The sequence below is a fragment of the Lutra lutra genome, chromosome 6 (genome assembly GCF_902655055.1).
Source record: "Lutra lutra chromosome 6, mLutLut1.2, whole genome shotgun sequence".
In the NCBI taxonomy this organism is placed as follows: Eukaryota; Metazoa; Chordata; class Mammalia; order Carnivora; family Mustelidae; genus Lutra; species Lutra lutra.
Window position 1 is genome coordinate 90,276,834 of NC_062283.1, and position 27,573 is coordinate 90,304,406.

At 42.7% G+C, this 27,573-nt stretch overlaps 1 protein-coding gene across 2 annotated transcripts in view; it reads left to right on the forward strand.

Moving 5' to 3' along the window:
- HECA (hdc homolog, cell cycle regulator) overlaps positions 1-27,573 on the forward strand; it is a 46,699-nt gene that overhangs the window by 10,928 nt on the left and 8,198 nt on the right. For both annotated transcript variants that reach the window (XR_007128080.1, XM_047733258.1), the window contains exon 2: positions 21,343-22,383. Coding sequence is in view for 1 of the 2 variants with exons in the window: in XM_047733258.1 (XP_047589214.1) it covers positions 21,343-22,383 (1,041 nt within the window). In the remaining variant the exon portion in view is untranslated. The remainder of the gene's footprint in view (positions 1-21,342; positions 22,384-27,573) is intronic.

The window sequence follows — 27,573 nt, forward strand, 5'->3', positions numbered from 1 at the left end:
ATGATACTTCAGATCATGTCCTTTCAAGTTATAAAAGCATCTCAGGAGAGTCTTTTGACGCTGATATTGAAAACGAATCACAAACTTTTTAAGATTTCTAAATGAGCACTCTGGAATATGTTTTTTTCAGTATAATATTTAGTAGAACTCTAATACAACTTTTTTTTTTTTAAGATTTTATTTATTTATTTGACAGAGATCACAAGTAGGCAGAGAGGCAAACAGAGAGAGAGAGGAAAGGAAGCAGGCTCCCTGCTGAGCAGAGCCTGATTGGTGGTGGTGGTGGGGGGAGCGCGACCCCAGGACCCTGGGATCATGACCTGAGCTGAAGGCAGAGGCTTTAACCCACTTAACCTACTGAGCCACCCAGGTGCCCCAGAACTCTAATACAGCTTCTTAAAGTGACTCATTACTTGTTGTGTTTCAGTGCCTGACGAAGCTCAGTGTCTGGGCAGAAATGGTATATACAGAATCAGGTTCTGGCTATTTCTGATTGGCAGTGTGTGCAGTTTGTGATCTGAGAGGCTGAGCTGGGGTTGGTTGGTGATGGTTGTTACTGAGCCCACTCAGTGCTGCCAGAAGCCACAGAGAGAGCCTGGCCTTGAGAAATAGAAATGTGAACATCTAGCATTGGGAGCCACTCCAAGAACAACTCCAGGTGGTTTCCAGCCCCTCAGACCTGTTCTTCGTGGTGGTGCTCACATGTTGCAGCGCTGTTGGCCTTGTGATGGTATGGTGCCACTATATGAGGCCTTTAGTGTTAGGTCTGCAGATAATGTCTTGCTTCCAGAGCAAATTGGGTAAAATTCCTGGGTGCAAGTTGTGTTGGGGCTACAGAACCTATAGAATCCACAGAAAGGAGAAGCAGCTGCTTCCAGCAGTTGGAACAGTGGTGATGCCACAACTGCCCTTTATTTTATTTTATTTTTAAAGATTATTTATTTATTTGACAGAGGGAGATCACAAGTAGGCAGAGAAGCAGGCAGAGAGAGAGGAGGAAGCAGGCTCCCCACTGAGCAGAGAACCCGATGTGGGGCTCCATCCCAGGACCCTGGGATCATGACCTGAGCTGAAGGCAGAGGCTTTAACCCACTGAGCCACCCAGGCGCCCCCACAACTGCCCTTTATTGAGTGCTCTCTAGGAGTTAGCTAAGCACCCGGCAGTGGGCAGTCTACTTGAGGAAGAGGACACTAAGCTCCAAAAATGGTCTCGTTCCCTTTTTGCAGAAGAGGCATGTTTGGGTTACGGAGACATGCCTGACCCAGATGCCATAGTTTGATCCTGTGTGGTATCGGGCCCATCTTGATGGACACCCATGCATGTGTATAAATAATGAACACTTTTAAATAGAGGACTTAAATGCAGTGTAAAAACATCAAAGAAGCAAGAGGGCTATTTAAATTATTTTAAAAAGGCCTTATGCTTATCATTTGGGTACTTGAACTGAAATTAAATTTGGGAAATAAAACACTTGACCAAGGAAGCACTTCGTTCATGCATTTTCCATTCATGTTTGTCTGATTCCTTCTCTTTATGATGGAAGGATTTCCTGGTCTTGGAATTGTGGGGCTTGTGAACGTTTGAACTGACAGTCTTTAATGGACTGTAGTTCATGACTAGGGTGTGATTATCTTCTCTAGGCTAAATTCCTAGATGTGGGATCACTGGTCATGAGGCATTTTTTTTTTTAAGATTTTATTTATTTGAGAGTTGGGGAGCGGGGAGCACAAGCAAGGGGAACTGCAGGCAGAGGGAGAGAGAGCAGACTCCCTGCTGAACAGGGAGCCCAGTGTGGGACTCCATCCCGGGACCCTGGGATCATGACCAACTGAGCCACCCAGGAGCCCAGGGCATGGGTTTTTAAGGCTTCAAGACAAAGTGCCAAACTGTCCTCTAGAAAGCGTTTACCAGTTTGCGCGACCCCTGGGGTGCACCTTTCTTCACAGTCCTCAGCATAGGTTTTGGGTTTTGATGATCATTTTCATCTCCACCCATCAGATAGGTGAAAAATTACATCTCATTGTTAGTTTTATTTGCATTTGGTGGATTGTCACTGAGTGAGTGCCTTTATATGTATACTACTCATTTGTGGTGTTTTCCCCTTTGTGTTTTTTGTTCATTTTACTAGGGGATATTTGTGTCCTTACTGATTTGCACCAAGTTTTTATATATTCAGGATACTTTTTTGATGTATATTTTCCCTGGTTTATTGTTTATCTTTTGTCTTATTTCAGGTGTCCTTGCTGGTTAGAAATGGTACGGTTTTGTGTGATCACAGAACATCCACATAGAGAGAGAACTCGAGAGAAAGGTAGGGAGCTTGAGGGAAGGAGCCTGTTTTGATGGTACTCTCAGGAAAAGCAGTGTGGGCCTAGCACAAGGTTAATCACTTGGGTATCAGTGCACAGCAGTACTCTTATGGTAGTGAGGTTCTGTTTCCTTTTTGTATTTAATTTTTGAGGCTCTGTTTTCACAGAATTGGTTGCAGTTCCTGCTGCCTTCCCTGACCCTTCACTTCCCTGACCGCTGTTGTCCGGTTGACAGCTGGGCTGCAGTGCTCAACACCTGTCATGTCTTGCACATTTCTAAAATCCCTTGCAGTTTTTATTCTAGCTGCTTAGGACTTTGAAACTTGTAGATAAAGGTTATCTATTCATTAGTTACTTACCACCTCTTTTCAAGAATAAAGCTGCAAACTCAGTCCTCTTTTTTTTTTTAAAGATTTTATTTATTTATTTATTTGACAGACAGAGATCACAAGCAGGCAGAGAGGCAGGCAGAGAGAGAGGAGGAAGCAGGCTCCCTGCTGAGCAGAGAGCCCGATGCAGGGCTCGATCTCAGGACCCTGAGATCATGACCTGAGCCGAAGGCAGCGGCTTAACCCACTGAGCCACCCAGGCGCCCCCAAACTCAGTCCTCTTAAGGCTAAATTGCCCATAAGTTCTTTGTGATAACACACTTAAATGCCAAATCACAAGAAAGTTCTCATTTTTCTCATTGTGGCACTTGGATTGAAATTACATTTGTATATTAGTAAGATGAAGATACAGTTTTGAGTCAAACCAAAATTTATTTGCACCCCCATGCATCATGCTGATCTCGTCAGCCCTCGTGCTTCTCAAATGGCTGTGATTTGAGAGAGGTTCCCAAACTCACTACTTGTTCCAGAGAGTGTGAAATTTGACAGACATAGGTCATAACTTGAGATCTGGCATTTTGCAAGACCAGTGAACTTTCCTCAGTGCAAATGTTCTGTTTTTAAAGATTTTATTTATTTGTCTATTTACTTATTTGAGAGAGAGAGTGATCTCAAGACCCCAAGATCATGACCTGAGCCGAAATCAAGAGTCAGAGCCACCCAGATGCCCCTCAGGCCAAATGCTCTTATCTGTAGAAAATAAAGATTTTATAAAATACTGTTTGTGACTCTTTGCAAACGAAGTATGGAGCCATTTGAAAAAGTGAATTGTTGGGTCATGATTTGGGGGTCGTAGTGTTTTCTGGGTGAACTTTTGGTTCTTAGTTACCTTTGTGGTAGTGTGGCTGCTTCCCACTGTGTTGAATGCACACTCTGATCTGTTGAAGAACCCAGGGCAGGCCTTAGCTTTCCCCTCCTTGAGTTTGCAGCTAATGTTATTCTTCCAAAATCCTTATTCGGGGAGCCTTTAGTTTCTTTCCACATTCAGGTCTAGGAGATCTGCTGTGTAGATTTTCCAGGAGAATCTTTAGTGCTTGCCTCTTGTTCTCAGGGCAAGTCCAGCTCCTTGAGGGAGGAGCTCTTTAGACTTTATGCAAGGGCTTTCTGACCCCATGATGAGGAAGGACTGTAGTGAAGCCTTGGGTGGGGTTCTTTTCACTAGAGTGAGGGTAGCTGACTGGGGGATTGTTCTGTTGGGATCTGTGAATCATCTTGTCCCCAGGTTTCATCATAACAGCAAATGCCACTATGATTTTAACCATTTTGTTAATAGGGATTTGCTTTTGGCTATTGTGCTGCATGATTTATGTGTGTGCGCCTATATCTGTAATCATGCCTCACTGAGTTTGTACCTTGATTCACTCAGGCCTTTCTGCTTTTTGTTCTTTACCTGCCTCTAGGGTCCTATGGAGTGGGAGTTTAAGTGTCGCTGTAAAAGCGTTTGAAATGCTTACATGTGGCTTTTGTTTGTTTCCCTACCTCCCTTTTAGATTTTGCATTTTTATTTTATTTTACTTAAAAGATTTTATTTGACAGAGAGAGAGAATGAACACAAGCGGGGAGAACAGCAGGCACAGGGAGAAGCAGGGTTAGCACGGGGCCCAATGTGGGACTTGATCCCAGGACCTCGAGATCATGACCTGAACGGAAGGCAGGTGCTTAAGTGACTGAGCCACCCAGGTGTCCCTAGATTTTACATTTTAAATTACATTGAAGAATTTTGGATATATCAAACTATATTATGGATTTTATCAAAACAAGTTGTATAGGCATATGATGCTTGGTATGTGTGAGTATTAATGTATGCATGCAAATATATCAATATGTTTATATTGAATGATTGTTTTTCATGAGATTTGGTTGATTTAAAAACACTTTGTAAACTTCGTCCTTGAGATAATCAGATTTGAAACTTTTGACTAAATCCCTTTTTATCATAACTTTTTAATCTTCGATGAGATATGTGATGACTTGGAAAAATTTTTAAGGAATTAATTGGAAATGTTTTTCTCTTGACAGACTGGAAATACTATTTAGAATTCATTTAGTATATAATCATGTACATTTATATATATTTCAGTAGAATTATATTTACTCTGACAGATTCTCTAATAGCAAAAAGAAATTTCCAGATATTTTTGGTAACTTTATAAATGGTATATATTTTTTTCCCCTCTAGTTTAGAAATAAATAGTTTTGAGTCTTTGAGAGTGGCCATACTATAAAATTAATCTTTGTTCCATAGAAGTAATTGGAAAAGGATTGAATGTCTAGTTAGAATGACATCACTGGCTTAATATCTCAGTGGGGGTCTGTAACTTTGAGTTTGCTTAGCAGTAGAAAATCTTTTGAAATACCGTCTTGAAAATAATTCATATTACAGCAGGTTGTATTGAGTGTGAATATGTGATAAACTGCTGGGCCAGGACATAGACGTGACTGATTCTTGACTCTAGTTTTTATTTTTACTGAGGTATGTGTAAGACTTAGACATGCTCTCTCCTTTGACAAGTCTTTCCTTGTTGCAACAGATTCTGTAACTTGCTTGTTGGTTGCTGATGCAGCATTTCAGAAATAGACTAGTGTGGCCCCCAGGCAAAGGCTTTGTCTTTTCTCCTTGGATCCCAGCAGAGTGATTGCCCTGCTGGAAGGGAGCTCTATAAAGCATTTTCCCAGGTTTATTTTGAAGGGAATACAAGGGAGCAGAAAGTGTATTTTTCAGGGAACTCAACAGGGCAGAAAAGGCGTGTGGAAAACAGGGGAGTATAAGGATTTAGTTTAGTTCGGGGTTTGGGTAGGGTAGGGAAATGAATTTTGTTACAGTGTGCTGTGATTTTATGATTTAAATATACTAGTCTTAAATAATCTCGAGAGTTGGTATGTTGACCCAGTCTGTTGAACCAAACAGAGATCAAGCCAGACAGGCTGAGCTTCTCTTTCTCAACGTCTGCATGCTTTTTCTGCAGTAGTCTGCATACCAATAGAATGGATAGAAGGGTGTGTTTCTTTACATTTTTTCCAAGGAAAATTGCTTTATTCTCGTTAATGACAATGTAAGCCTTTGCTCATGACCTTTTTTTTTTTTTTGAGTTTAGCAATTCTGTTAGAGTAGATTTATCAGTCTTTTTTTTTTTTTTAAATTTTTTTAGGATTTATTTATCTTAGGGCCTATATGAGTGAGGTGGGGGGCAAAGGGAGATGGAGAGACTCCTTAAGTAGACTCCTTGATCCCAGGACCCTGAGATTGTGACCTGAGCTGAAATCAAGAGTCAGATGCTCAGCCGAGCCACCCTTGCGCCCCTCTCTATCTTTGTTTTTAAGGAGTGCAAAGATGGGGTCAGGAAACCTTTATATCGTAACTGGGTTTAAGCACTTGCTTCTTTAATTTGGATTTCCTTATACCTAGTTTTAAGGTAAGTCTGAGTGTTAATATGAGTATTGAACATTTTGAATAAGTTTTTGGGTCATCAGATCATAGTAAGTAGTGCTATAATTTTGAATAAGATGCTGTTCCAAATTATGGTACTATTTATGATCTGATTACACAAAGCTTATTGGTCACTGCCTCTTCTTATAAGGTGGCTTTATGCACTTTATTGATCTGTGTACAGTATGGGTAAGAGTGGAAGAGGGAAGGCCACGTACTAGCTGGATGCCCAGGGCAGGTCATTAAAGGATCCCGTGTAGGCTCAGGAAATATTTATATAATATGGATGAAGAGATTGCCTTATTTCTATTCTGTGGAACTTGGGTATTTTTAAGCAGCATTCTGGAAAATGATGGAACCATTATCTTTATTCTGATAGCCTAAACCAGGCATATTTAGTTCTCTGTACTTTGGGATTTTGACATGGCCCCTGTTAGAAAAGGAAGAACGAATTTTCTGCTTTATAGTCATTATCAATACAGATTTTTTGCCAATAAAAGAATGTGAAAGCCAGAATAGAAATAAAAAAATAGGTACAGTAGAAGCCTGTAGCTTTCAATTTAGTGTGAGCTTGAGGCTAGGTAGGCTGTGGGTTTTAATTGAAAGTAAGGAAAGAGTAGGTCTAAGAGAATAAACAGTGTATTGAGAGAATGTTAAAAACCCAAGTTGTTAAATATAGTTGAAGAGCTCTTTTTTTTTTAATGTAAAACTTACATGTTTATTTGTGTAGAGTGGATTGTCTGAGTAAAAACATGTGTTTAAACCCTATTCAAAGCATAAAAACATGTTTAATTGAATGTAACCGCCGTGTACTCAATTTGCTACCCACTTTGGAGCAGTCTCAGCTACTAAAATAACATAAGGAAGGATAAACTAAATTGGAGGTTAAGACAGATGTGCTTATGTGAGCTTATTTGTAGCTCCTATATTAATTAAAACAAGTTGACAAAATATTTTTGTATTTTCTCTTTATATATAAGACTTAGTTTTTTATGTAGTAGAGAAAAGGGTCTCAAAATACTTAAAGAAAACTTTTTAGTTTTCACTTAAAAAATACTTAATCAAGAAATGATAAGCGAACACGTAGTGAATTTGAGGTGTGGTATGGGGCAGTGGGGGCTGTAGTTAGCTTTTCGCAGTCTGTGTCCACTGGTTCCCCTCTAATCTGCTTTCTGTGCTGCAGCCACAGTGAGAGACCATGGCTGGAAGCAGAGTCTTCGCTTTTGGGCCTGTTGGGTGATCAGATGAGAAGGCCAGACTAGGGCCTAATCATGGAACTCCTTGACCACACTCAGAGGAGTTGGGGCTTCAGTCTGGGAGTTTCTGAGTTGCCTGAATGTGTGTATGATGTAATCATAGTGTGATTTTTCAGAGTGGTAGTCAGACATTTTTGCTTGTGTGACCCCTAAAAAAGTTTGAAAACACAGTTCCTCTTGCACATCTAATGTCATTACACCCAGTTTTTTTAAAAGGTTTGAATAAATGCAGAAGATACCATTTCCAAATATATTGTAAACATCATTTAAATGTATTTAAAGAGAATTTCAGTATCATAGTAACTTGTAACCATTTACCAGCTATTAAAAAACAGTAGTCAGAAATTTTACAACTTTTCTTGATTTCTGTTCAATTCTTACCCAGAATTTGATTCTAAGACCAAGTATTGTCTTTTATTGATTATTCTGTCGTATTTTCCTGTAACAAAGTATGCGTATAAACTTAAGTTTATATTAAGAAGCACTTATGTAATGGTAGGGTGAGAACCTCAAGAAATCTGCTTCTCCATAAAAGCAATGAGAACAAAGGCGAAAATGATTAAACCCAACTTTTTCAGAACTCTGGATGTTAATCATAGGCTTGTAGTAACCCTTGGAGTGCATATTCAAGGAAAAGGACTGAATCAGAGTAAGAACAGTGAATTTTGTGTTTTCACTTGCTCTATTCCCACTCCCTCTCCCTGGCTCCGTGGTAGCTTTAAACAAGTAGCCTAGTAGTCATTGGAGGGGTAAGAACAGGTTTGGAACTTCCCCAAAAGCCTGAGCTCCAGACTGTTGTCACTATTTACTTGTCTGGAAGCTTCCCACTAAAGGCTCATTTATAGGGCTTGTCTTTATTTGACCTGGCTCAAAGATTGCCCAGTGGTAAAGTCCTGTTCTTAGGATATCTGTTGAAAACAATCAGCAGCAACTGTTTAACATCACAACTGGCCTGTGTCAGTGATATCAGTTGGGGCAAACAACAGGTTGGCCAAAAACCTTAAAAAGAAAATCTTGGGAATGAGTTGTCCATAGGTGGCTCACGAAAAGCGCTGATATATTCATATATTCCAGTGCTCTGGAAGACTGTGCCCATGGGCAGGGGTGTATGCAGACCCAGGAAATACTGGAAGTGGGCTTCAGTTCTCACCTCTGGCCTTGAGGCTCTGTACTAGCAGCAAGTAATGGCTGAGACGGTTGTAAACTGTTGAAGCATTGAAGGCATGTCCCAGCACACACACAGCCCCTTGGTGAAGGGTGGGAGACTCAGTTATTACCTCAGTTACCACTAAACTAACTGAGCAGAGACTTCAGTGGCTGCACATGACCAAAAAAACAAAACAAAACAAAAAAACAGACTTCACAGAATTAGTCCAAGAAAATCACTAAACAAACAAACAGCGATAGTAATAACAGCATGTCCTGTGAGGAGAGGGAATCTGGTTTTCAGAGTTTCCACCTTATATTTTTGAAAGTGTTCAGTTTTCAACAAAAATAAAATACTGAAGTATGGCTTATGGTCTTGTTCACCACTTGACGTCTCCTGAGCTAAACTCTGCACTGGCCACATAACAGGTGTTCAGAAACATTATTTGATGTGCAGTGATTAGTGGGGTAGTCATACTTAGGTGATTTTTGAGAGCTGCTAGTATTTCCTTTCTTCCATTGTAAGTGTTTAACCCTAAGACAAACCCGGGTATTTTGATCACATCTCCTAGAACAGAGTCCTTGTTAAATGACACCATACATTTCCCCAAATGTGTGTTGATTTAGTATCCTGGAAAATTTGAAGGCTCTTTCTTTAGGCAATTACGTACAGTAAACCTGCTAAGAAAACTTGACTTATTCAGAAACCAGATCATTTTGAGATGTCTCCTATGTGAAATTTATCTTTATAGTTTGAGTTTTTAAAGCATTTAGAAATAAAACTATTATACTTTTTTTTTTTTTTTTTTTTTTTTTTTTGCGGACATCCAGATCTCTAGTGACCTACAGTCGAGTACTCACATTGTATTGTATTTGACGTCTTTATTTAATGATTCAGAGGATTTTGGCGTGTCAGACCTAGTGAATTAAGACTATCAGCACATGCTGATTTAAAAAATCTGGCTTCAAATCCATAATATTTGCAGATGACAGACTTTTACTATTTTCATGATCAGTTGTGATGTTGAAGATATTCAGGGTTGCCATTTACTGTATTGATGTTCCCTGGTTCATTCCAGGAGCAGGAAAAAGGAAACTGGAAATACTGATGTCTTCACTTCTGTGCACAGAGGGTTATCAATATTTCCCATTTCCAAATACTCATTTGTGTGTATTTTTCATCATTCTCTTTTACTCCAGCATCTGAAAAAAGATGAAATAAACCTGGTAGACTGGCAAGCTTCAGACTCCTGTGTCCCTGCCAGGAGAAGAGGTGCACTGATGTGGCATTGATGCCAGCCAGGGAGGCAGGGGCTGACGAGGGTCTTTGAGAATGTGGTCAGAATTCTGAACGGTGATGACCGAGTGCCGCAGAGGCTAATGCTGAGCTGGCCAACCTTCAAAGAGTGACACCTAAAAGAGAAGCCATAAAGTAAACAGTTGTTTAGTGGCAATTGTGAACAAGGCCAGAAATGACTGGGGTTCACAGTGGATTAGGAAGTTAAAACTTAATTGTTAAGGAACCTGGTTAGCAAAACCATCTTTCCCTTTCAAGGACTAGTTTGGGTTTATAATAGGTTGAAGGCCCTTGTCTTTCCTGTAGTTTCACAGTTTTCTGTTTTAAATGTATAAGAACATAAGCAGTTTTCCTATGAAAGAGCATTTTGGGTTTTCTGCACTAGAGCAAGTGAAAGTAAAATGGAAGGGCTTTTTTTGTTTGTTTTTCACTGTGGAAATAGCATGTAGATAGACGTATGCACATGGGCACATGTACATGTGTCTAAACTTACAAAAAGAAAGTTGTATCTATAGTTCTTCATAGATAAACTCATGCACATATGTGAGTGCGTGTGCCTTATTTCAGTGGACATCTGTTATAAATTTATAGTTTTTATATATGAGTACATGTAGCTGTCATTATATTCATTGTCAATGAATATAATTTTTTCTTATTAAAGCAAGTTGCCATTATAATTGCTAATGCCTCTGATGAAGACTAGATAGCTTCAATAATCTTTATTTTATATATAGAGAGAGTAAGTGTGGGGGGAGGGTAGGGAGAGGGAGAAGGAGAGAAGCAGACTCCCCACTGAGGGTGCAGCCTCAATCCCACCACCCCAAGACCACAGCCTGAACTGAAATCAAGAGTGGGACACTCAGCTGACTGAGCCATCCAGGCATCCCCTACATTGACATTTCTTAAGTAGTTAACCTAAGATGATGGAATTTGCTGGACTCCTATCGTTGTCATTGGTGATGTGATCCAGGTGTAGATTCAAGATTATGTGGCCACTTCTTTATCATGTGTCATTTCTTAGTTCATTGTTCTTTGTCTGCCTTTCCTCATAGATCTAGTCTCTGAGGTAAATATGAGACTCTCCTTTTCATATTTGTAGGACATGAATTCCCAGGTTTGATAGGTGAGGGAGGAGAATAGGTGAAGGTAATGGTCTTGAGAAGAGCTAAGTGGAGACAAGACTGGTCCCACATGAGGACGATAGCACCCTGAGAAGTCTGGCCTTGGTTAGAGCCAAGGAGAGGACCTTTGACAGAAGACAAGGCAGGATAGAGTTGGGAGCAACCTGAGCCCGTTTCACTATTGTCTCAGTTTTACCAGTGAGGCTGGGAGCAGGTAGGGGGAGGTAGGGGGAGAGGCACCTGCATGGACCAGGTGGACCGAGGGCTGGGTTGGTTGTCAGAGTGAAAGGAGCAGCCCAGGCTGTATGTGAGAGAAGAGAAACGCTGACAGAGAAACCAGGTGAGAGAAAAATACATGGAGACCTGGGTATGAATAGGAAAGTCTGAGGGTGAGGGAGCTGAGCCAAGGGGAGGGAGAGGAGGGGTGAGCAGTGGATGAGGTGAGTAGTTCAAGGATGGAGAGCACTTCGCTTGTCCACGAGGTACCTCTCTGAGGAGTAGAGCCCGGGGCATGGGAGAGAGGGTGGCCCTCCTGAAAGGTGCTGTGTTTGTGGGACCCCTGGGTCATCTGGCCTTCCCTCTCCCTTTACACCCTTCTCTGGTTGCCTTTGAAAAGTGAGGAGGGGAGGGAGTGCCTTGGCACCCATCAAGTACAGATTTTAATATCTACTAGGCAAAACTGATTGGAAAGTTAGGAGAGAGATGGCGAATGGGTTTTTTCTTTGTCATCATTTATACTCTCCTTCACTGTAAAATACAGTGTTTTTCAAAAATACATGTAACATTATGAGATAGATCATAAATGAGAATATTCATACTAGGAGCAGTATTATTAGGAAAATAATAGATATCCTGAGTCATTGCAAGAGGTAGGTCACAAATAGGGCTTTCATATTTCCAACACACAAAGGGAAGAAGCAAACAGAAGCAGTGCTGTACTTTATAGTGTCCATCAGGTTAAAAAACAAAAACATTCACTTAGCTGTTTATGAGACATTGTCAATAATACTAAGCAATGTCCACGACAGCGTCCTTTTATAAATAAAATACATTTATTAGGCTTGCTTGTGTCATTAAAAGCAGTCCAGAGAATGAAATAATGTCGTCTAGGTAACCAAGTCTGTGACACCTAGCTTAGCTGAGGGATGGCTTTTCTCTAGCACAGGAGTCACATATGTAGATATCTCCAGAGTCCTGGAGTGAATAAGTGTGAATGGGGCTGGAGTGGAGGCCTGGATGACCTGGAGAGGATGAGATGCACTTAACAGGCATTTGGGTTTATCTTCTATTACAAAAAACCCTGTGTGGGTTTAAAAAGTCATACCACAGGCCAAAATGCCCCACGGGAACTCTGATCTAGAGTGTGTGGACATCACCTATGAAATCCTTCTTAAAAGTTGTTTCTCTCAGTTGAACTTTTGGAAAATACCGAACAGCAATGAGTTATGGGTTGTATTCTCTGACAGGTGCCTAGTCTGTAGATGACCTATGTTTCCAGTTAATCATGCAGCTGTATGTTTTTACCTATTGGACAGACTAGGGAGGAGGTAAAGCCATTTGTCTTTTCAGCTGAGGCCACTGGAAATTATAGAGGAGGAAAACTTTTCCCTTCTTCCCTTCCAGGTTCTTTGGCTGGCCTAATAACTAATTTGATAGAAGACAGATTAACAGGAGAAAAACAAGTTTAATTACATATGTTTGAGAGCCCCACAAAGATGGGAGAGGCTCTCTTGCAGTCAGGCAATCGAAGTTTATATGCCACCCCAAGCTAAAGAGAGGTAGGTGTAGGAGTCTGGTACTTCAGAGGGGAGGAAAACAATTTAAGAAGATGAGAAGAGCAAATATTCGGTAAATGAATGTTTACCCTGCAGAGAGGTCTTTCTTAGGTGAAAAAAGTTATCTTTGGTAATAGCTCTCCTCCTAGTACAGACTCCGTTCTATTTTTTTTTTTTTTTTTTTTAGATAAGTGGGGGAGGTAAAAAGCTCTTCTTGAGTCTGTTGTGCCTTAGTTATCTTAAGCTCAAAATAATTTGCATGCCAAAGTGGCACATTATGGGGTGGCCTGCCTTGAACCACATTAGAATTTAGAGGTAAGGGGACAAGGCCGATGCTACTCTTTCATCTCCAGGTACCCTTTTGGGTTCACCAAGAGAGAAGAGGTGGGCCATCACTTTGGAAATGTTGTGCTAGAACTTAGATGGGAAATGGGTATCACATATAAAAAAATGTAAGAGTTTTGGTTATGGCCACCTTTTGAACATTTATGCTGGTGTAGGATAGGACATTGACAAAGATAATCAAGTTCTAAGTTCTTTAAAATTGGGAGTGTAGTACTGAAGGATGACCCGAGGTCTTTTCTGGAGTCTTTAAAAATGGGACTGTTGAAAAAGGCAATCGTCTCAATGGGAGAAGATATCTGCAGATGATATATCTGATAAAGTGTTGATATCCAATATATATATAAAGAACTTACACAGCTCAGCACCCAAAAAACAAACAATCTAATGAAAAAATACACAGAGGACCTGAATAGACATTTTTCGAAGAAGACATACAGGTGGCCAACAGACATATGAAAAGATGTTCAACATCACTAATCATCGGAGAAATGCAAACCAAAGCCACAATGAGAATATCCTTGTACACCTGTTAGAATGGCTAGAGTCAGAAAGACAAGGAACGACAACTGTTGGCAAGGACATGGAGAAAAGGTGGGAATGTAAATTGATACAGCCACTGTGCAAAACAGTATGGAAGTCCCTCAAAAAATTAAAAACAGAACGAATATGATCTATTCATTTGTCTATTGGTTATATACCTAAAGAAAACAAAAATACCAGTTCAAAAAGATATATGCACCCCTATGTTTATTGAAGCATTATCTACAATAGCCAAGATATGAGAGCAACCCAAGTGTTCATTCATAGAGGAATGGATAAAGAAGATGTGGCTAATATATACAATGGAATATTAGTCCTAAAAAAAGGTGAGATCTTCCCATTTGCAGCAACATGGATGGACCTATAGTGTATTATGCTAAGTGAAATAAGTCAGAGAAAGACAAATACCATTTGATTTCAGTTATATATGGAATCTAAAAAATGAATAAACAAACAGACTCTGAAATATGGAGAACAGACTGGTTAAATATGGGACGTCGGTGAAGGGATGGCATAATAGATAAAGGGGATTAAGAAGTACAAACTTCCAGTTCCAAAATAGGTCATGGAGATGAAAAGTACAGCATAGTCTGTAATGCTGTGGTAATTTTGTATGGTGACAGATGGTGACTGCACTTACCTGGTGAGCGCCAATTAATGTATAGAATTGTTGAATCACTGCGTCGTGCACTTGAAACTAATAAAAACATTGCATGTCAGTTATACCTCAATACTAAAAGAAATGGAATAGTTTAACAATTGGGAGTTTCTCTGCAGTTACATACAAATACGCGTAGACTCATGCAAATGCACACATACTTAATCTGGAGTTGTGTTCCCAGTTTATGATACTGTGATTTGGTTCTGACAGCTCTGGAACCTACCTGTTCTTCAGGGTCAGTGCAGGCAGTACATGTAATGCTAGGGTGCTGTGTGGTTCTCTGTGATCCAGCACCCTCAGGATCAAAAAAAATCTCCAAGCAAAAGAAAAGGCAGCCTGCTAATTTATTTCCTAATACAGTGTGATCCCATTATATGCAAATTAAATTATGCAAATTTCAAGTAATGACACAAATACTATTAATAAAAGCTTCACAGGATGTGCAGAATTTCAGTGGATACATTCCCCCAAATTGTGCATCAAGCTATGTCATATTTTCAAAGCTAGCAGGTCAACTGGATTGTAAAAATGCTTTTTGATACCCACTGGCATCACCTTTTCTTGTAAAGAGAAATATCTACTAACCCTTGGCAATATTATTTGAACTCTTTGTTGTTTATAGAACTTCTTTAAGGATTTTGGTGACATTTGTGTTATTATTTTAAAATTAGGTATTATAAGTCTTTATCTTGTAAAATATCCAGGTGTACTAGTACTGGTGCTGAAGAAATCTTGCAAATCAGTAACTTTTGAACAGAAATGTGATAAAACACAGTATGATATGCCATGCTATCAATTTATGAGCTACAACTGAGAAATGCTAAAGATAATGCTGATATTAAAAAGCAACAGTAAAGAAAAATATAACACAGTGACTGTAGATTTATGTGTTCTGAGAATGCATTCCTCACACCCTTCCTCCAGACTGTGGGATAATCAGTTCTGAATTATGTGAGTTCTTCAGGGATACATCCTATGAATCAAATGCAGCCATGCTTTATGAAACCCTGTTACCCAGGCTTGGAAAAGATTGCTTAGGTTGAAAAAACAGCAAGGTACTTATTTGTTTGATGTGCAGTAGAACATCTTTAAGGGCTTCAAAGAAGAAAATTTTGCATCTATTTCTTTAAAACTTGTCAGTAAATAAACTTAGTGAATTTTTTTTTGCATTCCACCCTGCTCTGTTGTGGGGAAGAAGTGCATTCTGGCACTTATCTATGTATGGGGAAAGGTGGATGGTCATTTCTTGCTTGTAGGTTTGCACTAAATGATTTCAAAGTTCTTTGGTTTTTACATCAAGTAATATAAAGTGATAGGGCTTTTCATAACAATTGCTCATGTTTAAATGGTGGCTGTCTGTGCCAGGCTCTGTGTGAACTGCTTTAATAACCCCTTTAATCCGCATGGCAGCCCTTTGAGATAAGTACTGTTATTTCTGCCATTCTACACGTTAAGAAGACAAGCACAGGGAAGTCAAGTGACTTGCCAAAGATCCTAAAACTACTAAGTTGCAGAGCTGAGAGTCAAATCCAGGCTGGTTTGCTCCACAGTCTCTGTCCTCATTGACCAATCTCGGTGGCCTTTCAGGAAGCTGGAGTTGAGGATCCTCTAGGCAGAAACTTCATACCCTGAGGAGAATTTGCTCTGAAAACCAGGGGATGAGGCTGAATGTGACCAAGTGCCCACCTTAGATTTCACCTAGGAAGGCTTGCTTGACTTCAGACCCACCCCCCCACCCTGCTGAACTCCCCACCTGCTTGTGATGCGTGCAACTATTTTAAGAGGGGTGAAAACATTTAATTTTGCAGTTAAAAAGCTGACAGTGGCTGTGTCTGTCTGGTGTTTGGGCCTCCTGTTAGTGTGAATGGGTGTGTCAAAGGGTTTGGGTTTGTTGGGCGGCCATGTAAATGACTGCTCTCAGATCCTTCCTTTTTTTTTTTTTTTTTTTTTAATTTGACAGACAGAGATCACAAGCAGGCAGAGAGGCAAGCAGAGAGAGAGAGAGGAAGGGAAGCAGGCTCCCCGCCGAGCAGAGAGCCCGATATGGGGCTCCATCCCAGGACCCTGAGACCATGACCCGAGCCGAAGGCAGAGGCCTAACCCCCTGAGCCACCCAGGCGCCCTAGATCCTTCCCTTTTAATAGGTGTGGGAGGCAGGGTACAGGATGAGAAGACTGGGAAGAGTGACAGACCTTGCCCAAGTGATGTCAGCCTAGCTATCTTCTTGTCCAGACTTGAAACTGTGAGAGACATCTGTCCGGAATGAGGTGATCCCTAATTGTTTTCACTTGGGCAGGGAGAGGTAGAAGCTGGGTCCTGAACACCTGACGATGGAGCTGTAAGGACGCACTGGACGGTTTACAGACTTTCGTGCGAGCAGTGCTGAAGTGCACAAAGGAGCATCTTCTCGTATTGCTTGTTCATCAGGCTGTCATAGCTTTGATGAGTGTCCTTAGGTGTGTACATGATACAGGTCCTCACTGACCGTGCCGTTCCCTTCTCCCCCTCTCTCACGAATGGTTTTGTTGTATCAGATCAGTCTATATTCTATTTAGACCTTTACCTTTGTGGGACTACAATTCTTAAGAGCTAGGAATTTTGTAAATGTAGAGACCATGTTCAGGAAGCAATCAAATGCATTTTTATAAGACCGCTCCTTTGTGGGGTAGCCTGGGTGGCTCTGTCTGTTAAGCATCTCCCTTCGGCTCAGGTCATGATCTCAGGGTCCTGGGATCGAGCCTGTTGTTGTGCTCCCTGCTCAGGGGTGTTTGCTTCTCCCTCTCCCTTTGCCTCCTCCCCGCTGCTTGTGCCCTGTCTCTCTCTTTCTCTCAAATAAATAAGTAAAATCTTTAAAAAAAAAAAAAAAAAAAAAGAAAAAGAAAAGACTGCTCACTTGTTATAGGTATGATCTGAAGGGCGCTCATGCTCTTTCTTAGAGTTCTCAAATCTTTTCCTGTATGTTTTAGTTAACTGTAAGATGTTGGAAATTAAAAAAGAGGCATGGCCTCATTCGTTACTTTCTGAACCCCTTGTGTGGGTCCGAACATTAGATAGAAAATGTGGGAGGTCTCTCGCAGCAGTTTGCCTTTAGTCATGGAGCATCTAGGATCCAGTTAGAGGAGAGGTGGTGGCATGGGAGAGCTGTCAGGGGACCTCACACAGTGCTTCCACGTTTATTTGCGGTGAAAGAAGGCAAGCATTTTTGTCCTCACTTTACAGATGAGGAAGCAGGAAACTGCTTCTTGTCAAACAGCTGATCACCCAGACCCTGCTCACACTCTTCCCAGCTGCCTTTCCAGTGTGGACAGTGGGAGAGTGAGGGCAAGTTTGAACTAAGCCTTGAAGTGTGGAGGCCAGCCCGAGGCCTCATCGGGAGGCTGCGTGAGCTGTGAAAGCCAGTCAGAAGCCAGTGCGCTACCCAGGGCCCCCCTGTTACTCACCCTGTTCCTTGGAGCCTTGCCCTCAGGCTGGAGGTGTGTAACAGGGTGAGGTGTCTGTTGCACATCGTATTTGGTCTCAAGCCCTTGTCTTTGTTTTTGAGGCCAAGCCACAAAGACCGCATCAGAGTGGCCGAGATGTAAACAAGCAGGCTGGCAGGTTGGCGTGGGAGCGCTTCACTGCCGAGCCCTGGAGGGCAGAAGGCAGGTGAGGACGGGCAGTGTAAGACAGGGACGTGGAGCCGCGCTGCCTCCTCTGTTCTGTGGGAGCTCTTAGCACCATTTGTGGATTCTTCCAGCTTGAAAGACCCAGGACGTATGGAGTGCTCAATATTGTTTACATGATACATTTGCAGCTTTTTGAGGAAGATAGAAATAGGACTTTCCTTCTCTTAATCTATCTTTTTTAATGCGAAAATACTTTAAAAGGAATTATCAAGCCAACCTCAGCATTTAAAATTTTACATTTTGGGTGTTGTAAATGCAGAGGTAGAGTTCGGCCGTCCTTCAGTTTGACTTCAGGAGGCCTGGCTTAGAGAGCGTTTTGGCTGCTGTCCTACATTTCGGAGACATTCCCTCCAAGGCTGTTTCTCTGAAGGATTGAAGATAAAAGCAACTGAACTTTGTTTAATTGACTTATTAACATTTTAAAGGACACTAAAGGTCACAGCCCAGGTGACTGCAGTTAATTTACTCAGTTTACAGACCATTCTTCTAAGTCTTGTGCTTAAGTACATGTAGGTCTTTCTGTCTAGGATTTCAGGTTGCTTTCTTCCTTCTGCTCTGCTGGTCACGTTGGGTTTTGTGTGCCTGTTTTAAGGTGACTTTATTTGGCCTGGCATGTGTGTCAGGCCTAGGCCCAGTGATGCCAGGAACACAAGGATGAGTAAGAGGCGTCCTCTTTGGAGGCCTCAACCTGGTGGGATCACAGTGGGGACTCAAATAAGGTTCAGGCCAGACCGCTCTGGAGAAGGGGTGGTTCTGGTGAAATCAGTGTGTAGAGGTAGGTCTCGAAGGATGGGAAGAAGGGGCGAAGGTTTACCAAGTGCCAGGCCCTGCTCTGGGTGCCACCTGTGTAGAATTTCTCCTTATAACAACCATATAAAGTACATTCAGTTGTTGTCTGCATTCTGTACAGGAAATTAAGATGAAAAAGAAGGAACTTTTCCAAGGACCCACAGCTCAACAGTGGTACTGCTGGGATTCTATCTCAGGCAGTCTGGCTGAGAGTCTATGCTGTGAGGCGCTGCACGAGGCGAGTGGGATTTGGACCAATGAAGAGTAAGGGCTATGGACTCCCAGGCAGTAGATGGGGGAGCCACAGTGATTGAAGGAGCCGATGCAGTTGGTTAGGGCCTTGTGATTGATGCCCTTGGGTCCCACACTGAAGGGGATGAGTGTAACGTCCTATTGTTCTAGGCTTTATGGGTCCCTGTGCTGGTGCAGCATTGTATTTGTAACGCAGTGGCCAGTGGGGAAGTTGTGAAGGTCTTTGAGTCCTGGAGTTGCAGAGCTTCTTGACTTCTACTCTTCACACTGGCCTGGATTTTTGGCATTTATTCCCTGAGTAGGTGAACGTGTAGGTCTCAGCCCTTGCTGGCCTCTTCCCATTGTTTTTCCTTCCTTTCCTTGTTTCTGGGAAGAGTGTTGTAGAAGATCATCTGAACTGCTTCTACTTCTTTACCTCATCATCCAGTCTTCACCATTACCTCCGATCTATCCTATGTCATCCCACTGGAACTGTTGCTACTAAGGAGTCTGAGTGGCTGACTGATCAGTCTGGTGAGGACTTTTTTGTCTTTGACTTGCCCAGTAGCTTCCGACCAGGGGCAGTTTTGCTCCTTCTCGTCTTCCTTGGATATCCCTTGGATAGCTGGCAATGTGTAGAGACATTTTTGGGTGTCACAGTTGTTTTGAGTCAGCCCTCTGTTCTTAAAACTTTCCAGCTGCCTTGATAGAATTCTCTCCTGGCTTGTCTTACAGTGAATCCTCAGTTCATTCCTTACCGTCTTCTGTAGAGGACTCTTCTTCAGCTTTTTTATGTTGCTTCTTAGGATTCTTTTCTTCTCCTCATATGCCTCTTGCGTGAGCTCCTCAGTCCAGGGATTTAACTTCCATCTCTGGTTGTGTGGCTACCCATCTGTTTGCAGGCTCCAGGTCTTTGGACTCCAGTCATGTCTTTCTCCACCTCATTGGTGCACAGGTATTTTCAATTCAGCAGGTCTAAAATAAGGCCAGCCCAAAGTTGTCTTTGTCCATTTGTCCAAACCTGCCTCTCCCATGTTTGCCGTCCGTCAGTGTTTGCTCCCCTCCAACAGTGAGCGCCATTTTACTCTGCTGCTGCTGTTGCTCAGGCACACATGCATGTCTCACCTGGATTACTGCCTCTCTGCCCCCTCAACTCTGCAGCCTCATGTCCCACACTGCTACCGGGGGAGCTTTCCAGAACAGAACTCTGAGGGTTCTCCGTTACAACAGATAAAGTCTGAGGTGAGCTTGGCATGTGCAACCTTCTAGACCAAGCCCTTTGGTTCCAACTAGGAGGTGGAGTTTCTGCTCTCCAGAAAGCCCTTTTGAAAATCTTATGGGTGTTGGAGTAACTGGAATCCACTGGAATCTCCATAAATCCTATTTACTTCTTAAGAGATGGGTTCTACTTTGTGTCACCAAATTTCCCTCCTTTTGGGGAAACTGGCCATTTATTTATTTATTTTTAAAAAGATTTTATTTATTTATTCCACAGAGAAAGAGATCACAAGTAGGCAGAGAGGCAGGCCGGGGTGGGATGGGGGAAGCAGGCGCCCTGCTGAGCAGAGAGCCCGATATGGGGCTTGATCCCAGGACCCTGGGATCATGACCAGAGCCGAAGGCAGAGGCCCAATCCACTGAGCCACCCAGACGCCCCAGAAACTGGCCTTTTAGATGGCCTGTGGGGCATGTGATTAAATAGGGTAGAAGTATCTTGGTGTTCCTAGTTTCTGTCCTGATAGCTTTAGGAGAATTCTGGTTTTTTCCTTCATGTCCTGGCAGTGCAATTCTGTGTAGACCAACAATTAGGTTGACCAGATAGATATTCCTGCCATTAGGTATCAGACCATTCTAGAAGGGAATTGGGGATGAGGGAATTCTGTTTTCTAATTTTTCTGTGGTATTCAGTATAACCTAACACTTGTGATAAAGGACTTCCAGGGTCCTTTTGGAGCTGGTAGGTTAAGTGGCTTCATCATATTATTTCCTAGTTCACTGGAGTGATTCCTCTCTAAGAACCTTGGAACTGCCTGTCATTACACCCACATCTTAGGAAAACCTCATAGTACACTACAATGTTGGAAGTACTGACATACAGCTAATTGCACTGTGAAGTTGGATTTGGACTTTTTGAAGCTTACTGGTGTGTTTTTCAGCAGATAACAAATATCTGAAAATAAATTCCCCTGGCACAACATAATACTAGAAGAAAGTAAGTGTTTTTTAATCCTGTCTGGTATGACTCTAGCGGTGGAAATCATGACACCATAAAATTGTTCTGTTGGCACGAATGGGCTCATGTGGGGATGGTAGCTTTGCGCTCCAGCGTGGTGCTGCTGGAATCCCAGCTCCCGCGTGCTGAACCTCTCTCTCTCCGTGTTTCTCCCCAGAAGCCCCGTGTGCCACGCCCCTGATCTGCAGCTTTGGGCGGCCGGTGGACCTGGACAAGGACGACTACCAGAAGGTGGTGTGCAACAACGAGCATTGCCCCTACAGCAGCTGGATGCACCTGCAGTGTTTCTACGAGTGGGAGAGCAGCATCCTGGTCCAATTTAACTGCATCGGCCGCGCACGCAGCTGGAACGAGAAGCAGTGCCGCCAGAACATGTGGACAAAGAAGGGCTACGACCTGGCCTTCCGCTTCTGCTCCTGCCGCTGTGGACAGGGCCACTTAAAAAAGGACACGGACTGGTATCAGGTGAAGCGGATGCAGGATGAGAAAAAGAAGAAATCTGGGTCAGAGAAGAACACAGGGAGGCCCCCTGGTGAAGCATTGGAGGAGGCCAAAAAGTGCCGGCCTCCTAACAAGCCCCAGAAAGGCCTGAGCCACGACCTCCCCCGGCGGCACTCCATGGACCGTCAGAACTCCCAGGAGAAAGCGGTCGGGGCAGCAGCCTACGGGGCGCGCTCCCCCTGCGCCTCCCCGGGCCAGTCCCCACCTACCGGCTACTCCATCCTCTCCCCTGCCCACTTCAGCGGCCCTCGCTCCTCAAGATACCTCGGGGAATTCCTAAAGAATGCCATCCATCTGGAGCCTCACAAAAAGGCCATGGCCGGGGGCCATGTGTTCCGAAACACCCACTTTGACTACAGTCCGGCTGGGTTATCGGTGCACCGGGGGGGCCACTTTGATGCGCCCGTGCAGTTCCTGCGGCGCCTGGACCTGTCCGAGCTGCTCACGCACATCCCCAGGCATAAGTTGAACACTTTCCACGTGCGGATGGAAGACGATGCCCAGATGGGCCAGGGCGAGGATCTGCGGAAGTTCATCCTTGCGGCCCTCAGTGCCAGCCATAGGAATGTTGTAAACTGCGCTCTGTGCCACCGGGCACTCCCGGTGTTCGAACAGTTCCCTTTGGTGGATGGAACTCTGTTCTTAAGCCCGTCGAGACACGATGAGATCGAGTATGATGTCCCGTGTCATCTTCAAGGTACAGGCGTTCATCCACCTTGCCTGTTTTCCGTTTGTTAAAAGCCGAGAAGCAGGGTGGGCTTGCTTTCCTCTGGCTTCAGTGTAATGGCGGGTGCCTCTTGTTCTAGTTGGGTGCCCAGCACTGTTGGGGTGTTTCGGCTTTGCCCCTTGAGGTGGTGGAGGGGGTGCTGGGCTTTTTTTCTTTACTCTTGATGTCACTGTACGAAATACAGTTGTCCTGGTGGGCCATTTTATGTTTTTGTTCTGCTGTCATTTGAAGGGAGGATTCCTCGTGTACAGTTTTCCTTTATTGGGAGGGAATTGAGTAGGAATTGCATAACTATATCACTTGGTGTAAAACAGTTGCCTTTGCAACCTGTGTTAATGTGCCCAGTGTATTCTCTTTGATCCTTGTAAATGTAAGGGAGTAACAGAAGGGGGTCAGGGAGTAACAGAAGGGGGTCAGGGAGGGCCAGTGTGTTTTTTAGATGAGCTGAATTAATCTTGAAGTTTATGGAAAATCAGGCTTTCTTGATAACAGCAAAAGGAAAGTGGAAGATTATTTTAAGCTGAGGCATCACCCTTCTGGCGAAGGCAGAGAGCTTAGTGCTGTGGATGACATTCAAGGGCGCAGGGATATTTCAGCCAGACTTGAAGGATGGGTGTTGGTCAGGATGAGTGAGCAGTTGGTCAATTTGTGTGAAATTACTGAGTTTATATAAAGGTGAGATACATGAAGTGTAACATGTTTATAACTTCAAAAGTGTGCTAAAAAACCCCATGGTAGGCACAATATATCCCTACCCGTCTTTGTCCCACACCCCCTGTTGTTTCAGTTCTCAGTGATAGCGTTTTTCAATTATGACTGATTCTTAGGTTTTTATTTTTATTTTTTTTAAGGAGTTTATTTATTTGTCAGAGAGAGAGAGAGAGAGAGAGAGAGAGAGAGAACAAGCAGGGGGAACTGCAGACAGAGGGAGAGAGAGCGGGAGAAGCAGACTCCCTGATGAGTAAGGAGCCGGTTGTGGGACTTGATCCCAGGACCCAGAGATCATGACCTGAGCAGAAGGCAGATGCTTAACTGATTGAACCATCCAGTCATCCCACCATTGTAATTTTAAAACTGCCATCTTCATATCCAGTTTTAGATATTGTCTGTTGACTTAAGGTGGATGACTATGCTTTCTTAAACCTTCCCATTTCTCTCAGGATAATGTATCACAATTCATGGTGAAATCCTTAATGTTTTTACTGCTTTGATTATGTAAATATCTAGTGTTGAACACGAAGTATAGGTGTATTTCCTATCATATAGTATTATTCTAGGATGTCTTTTGTTTTGTTATTATAGTTGATAATTGTTTCACAATTTCATTTGCTTATTAGTCTTCTTGGAAACATTGGCTGGTTGGTCTCACTCTCTAGCAGCTTCCACAAAGCTTTCAAATCATTTGCACATACCTGTCCTCCATTTAATGAACTTCTTTTTGTAGAAATTAAATTCCCTTCATGGAACCTTTCATCTTCCTGCTCCTGTCTGTCCGGCTGTACTCATTAGCTGCTATACTGCATGGCTGCCTTTCTAGGAATTCTTTACTTACTTTTCTGTTCTTTATCTTCTGTTTCCTAGATATCATGTTTTCTTTTTTCTTGGTTTATTTCCTCAGTTTGTTAAGAAACAGTCCCAGGAGGTTTCTGAGAAAGGAAGCATGGGAATAGGTATTTTCAGACTTTGAAAGTCTGATAATGTCTTGATTCTGTCTTCACACTTGATTGCTATTTGGTTGGGTAGAGTCTTCCAAGTTACAAATATTTTCCCCTTAGGATTTTGAAGGCATTTATTTCTTCACTATATCTGGTCTTCCGGTGTCAGTGTTGAGAAGTCAATATTTTACTGCTGTCCCTTTGCTCTCTCCTCTGATCCCCTGAGGTTTTAAGATTCTCTCTTTATCCCTAGTGTTCTGAAGTTTCACCATGACTCTCCACCCCCATTCATTGTGCAGTGTGCTTTCTTGGATTTTTGGCTGTGTAAACTCATGTCTTCAGTTTGGGGAGATTTTCTTCTGATTTCTTTCTCTGATCATTTCCTCTTTCATTTTCAAATACAGCTGTGGAACTGTTAGTCAGATATTGGACCTCTTAAGTTTACTCTTTTTTTTTTTTTTTTTAAAGATAGAGGGAGACCTTACACATCCCATTGCTTATCTTTCTCTTTATCCTGCCTTTTGGAAGATTTCTTTGGCTTTATATGTCAGGATTTTTACTGAATTCAAGATTTTCTGTTCTATAAACATATAAATTATACTTTCCAAGAGCACTTTTTAATAGCATCTTGTTCTTGTTTCATGGATGCAGATTCCTATTTTAACTGTTTCCTCAACAGGAAAGAAGAAGTGAGGTTGAGGGGAGTGATCTCATTCCTTTTCTAAAATTTCTCCTAACCTTTTAGCCCTTTAGCCTTTGTTAAAATCAAATTGATCCAGAACTTAGTGTTTGAAACCGGGGATGATTTATGATTTCTCACAGTTCTGTGGGTTGGTTGGTTCAGATGACCCCTGACACATGTCTGACAGTTGGCTGACTGGCTGGCCTGGCAGGGGCCCTCTGCTGGAATGAATGGCTCATCCCGGTTTGGTGTGGTCTTTTATCTTCCAGTGGGCTAGACTGGGCTTTTTCCTGCATTCAGGGGGTGAGAAAGTGGGGCCTGCTCTCTCAAGAGGCGTAAGCTTGGAACCGAGTATCATCACTTCCATCACATTGTGGTTTTCAAAATAAGTTGTAAGGCTAGCCCAGATTTAGGAGATGATTATTAAATAGACTACTTCTTGATGGAAGAAGTTGCATAGAATGTTTGGTTACTTGTCTACTCCCACTGTTTCCCTTTTGGCGCCTCATTCCACTGCTTGTGTCCAGTTTCAGAGCTAAGTCATTTAAAATTTCTTCATCCGATTTTGTGACCTCCTGTTTTGGTTCAGGTTTGCAGGTATCTCAGTTTCCCAGAAGATGGATCTTGTGTTTTGTATCTTGTTCTTTATACTGGTTGGGGTTAATTTTCGAGGGAAGTAGGTGGAAACTACTTTCACTTTAAGACTGGAAATATTCTCTGTGAAGATGAAAGGAGAGTACAGGGGTTCAGCATAAATGAGAGGACTGTTGTTCTTATTCTATCTGTGATGACGGATTCTTTTCACTTACATCAGTGAATCAAATTTATGTATTCCATGCCTGGGCTGGGTGCTATCAATCCTTGCCTTCCATCAGTTTATAATCTGAGGATGTAAGATACTCTTACAAAAATGGAACTACTGGGGCACCTGGGTGGCTCAGTGGGTTAAAGCCTCTGCCTTCAGCTCAGGTCATGGTCTCAAGGTCCTGGGATTGGGCCCCACATCAGGCTCTCTGCTCAGCGGGGAGCCTGCTTCCCCTTCTCTCTCTGCCTGCCTCTCTGCCCACTTGTGATCTCTCTCTGTCAAAATAAATAAATAAAATAAAAAAAAAAAAGGAACTACCTTTACCAGGCCTAACTTTACCACCATCTATGGAATGAGTAACACCTGGGTACGATGTACTTTAAGCATCCTGTAATTTCCAATGAGGAAGGGGCCACTTTGGCCTGGGTAGTTAAAGGAGGCAATGTGAAGGCAGATATCAGAAGGTGGATGGGATTTTGATAACAAGAGGGTCTGGCTGTGTAAGGCCTTTGTTGATAGGACAGAGGCAATCTGAGCAAGGGAATGGTGGTTTAAAAAAAAAAAAAAGTTGAAACAGAACTGGTGAGAAGAGATTGGTGAGAGTGGAGGTTCTCCAGTGGAAAATGAGTAGGGTAGGTAGGGAGAACGGATTATGGGTGTCCTTTCAAGCCACAGTAAGGGCTTTGTCATGTTCTTTAAGAACTGAAGAGTCTAATTTCTTTTTTTTTTTCTTTAGAGCAGATGATCACCTGGGGGCAGGGAAGTTGTTTGAAAGGATGGGGGGAACCTTTCTCCAGAGAGGTGGAACTTAAATCTCCTACCTAGATGGCAGGTGATGAGAGATTGCTGGGTGATGACAGTGGGAACTGAAAGGTGGGAATAGCCACAAGAGGTTGTTTTAAAGAAAAAATTGTGGCTTTGGGGATAACTTTCCTCTAGAGGATGAAGCTGCATCCTGGTTGGCTCACTTTGGCTCTAGAGCGGATAAAGGATGCTGTCATGGACGGGATTGGAGAACACTGTGAAGGAGACCTGTCTTAGGGGAAGGAAGATGAGGGCATTGGTGTGTGTTGGGCTTGAAGGGGTGTTGGGACTTTGGGTGGAGATGTCTATCTAGCAAGCACTGTTAGAAATAAGCATCTGGGTTGAAAACTGGGGAGCTTATTTTATAACAGGGGTGGTTCAGATCTTAAGATTGGAGCAACTCTTGAATAGGGAGAGAAGAGAAAGAAAAGGAAGAGTGTGCGACAGAGCCCAGCACCACGTGTGAAGGGTACCTTTCAGAGAATGGTTGGAAAAAGGTGAAGATTAGATAGACCTGAGAAATAAGAGAGTGTGTGTGTGTATGTGTGTGTGTGTGTGTGAGAGAGAGAGAGAGAGAGAGAGAGAGAACATGGTTCCCACTATTGAGGAGGAAGAGAGAGCCTTGTAAGCAAATGGAATGGAAAGTTACCCTGTAAGTACTATTTACCTCTTTCCAGAGGGTAAGGAGCAGGCTGGTCCTAACCATAGAAAGGTGAAGAGCCATGGTTTGGCTCCTGGCAAGGAGCGGCGCATTCTGAAGGAGTACGTGTTCTGAGTGTAGTGTTCAGCACTGTGGCGCTCCCTGATGCCTATGTAGAGAGCAGCAATGTTGCTATTGTACACCGTCTAGGTGGATCCTGGACATGCCCAATCTTTCCTAATGACTTGAATCCTAAACCTTCCCATGCAAACAAGGGTGACCTCTTTTCCTTTGCAAGCATTTGATGTTAACAAATGATGGAGAAATGGGGTTGTTTCTCTTAAGAGCCCAGTAGATAATAAGACATTGTACTCCATTTAAACAACCACTTACAAGTTAGATATGATCCTGGTTTCTAAATTAAATATGGTGAGGCTGAGCAGTTTTGGAGACAGGGACAGTTAACACAGTAATTGTGGCTATGGGATAATTCTGGGCCACCAGTACCAAGACAGACTGTTGACTTTCCTATGGTGGGACTTGTCAGTGGATGAGAGCCCGTGGCTGCAGACTG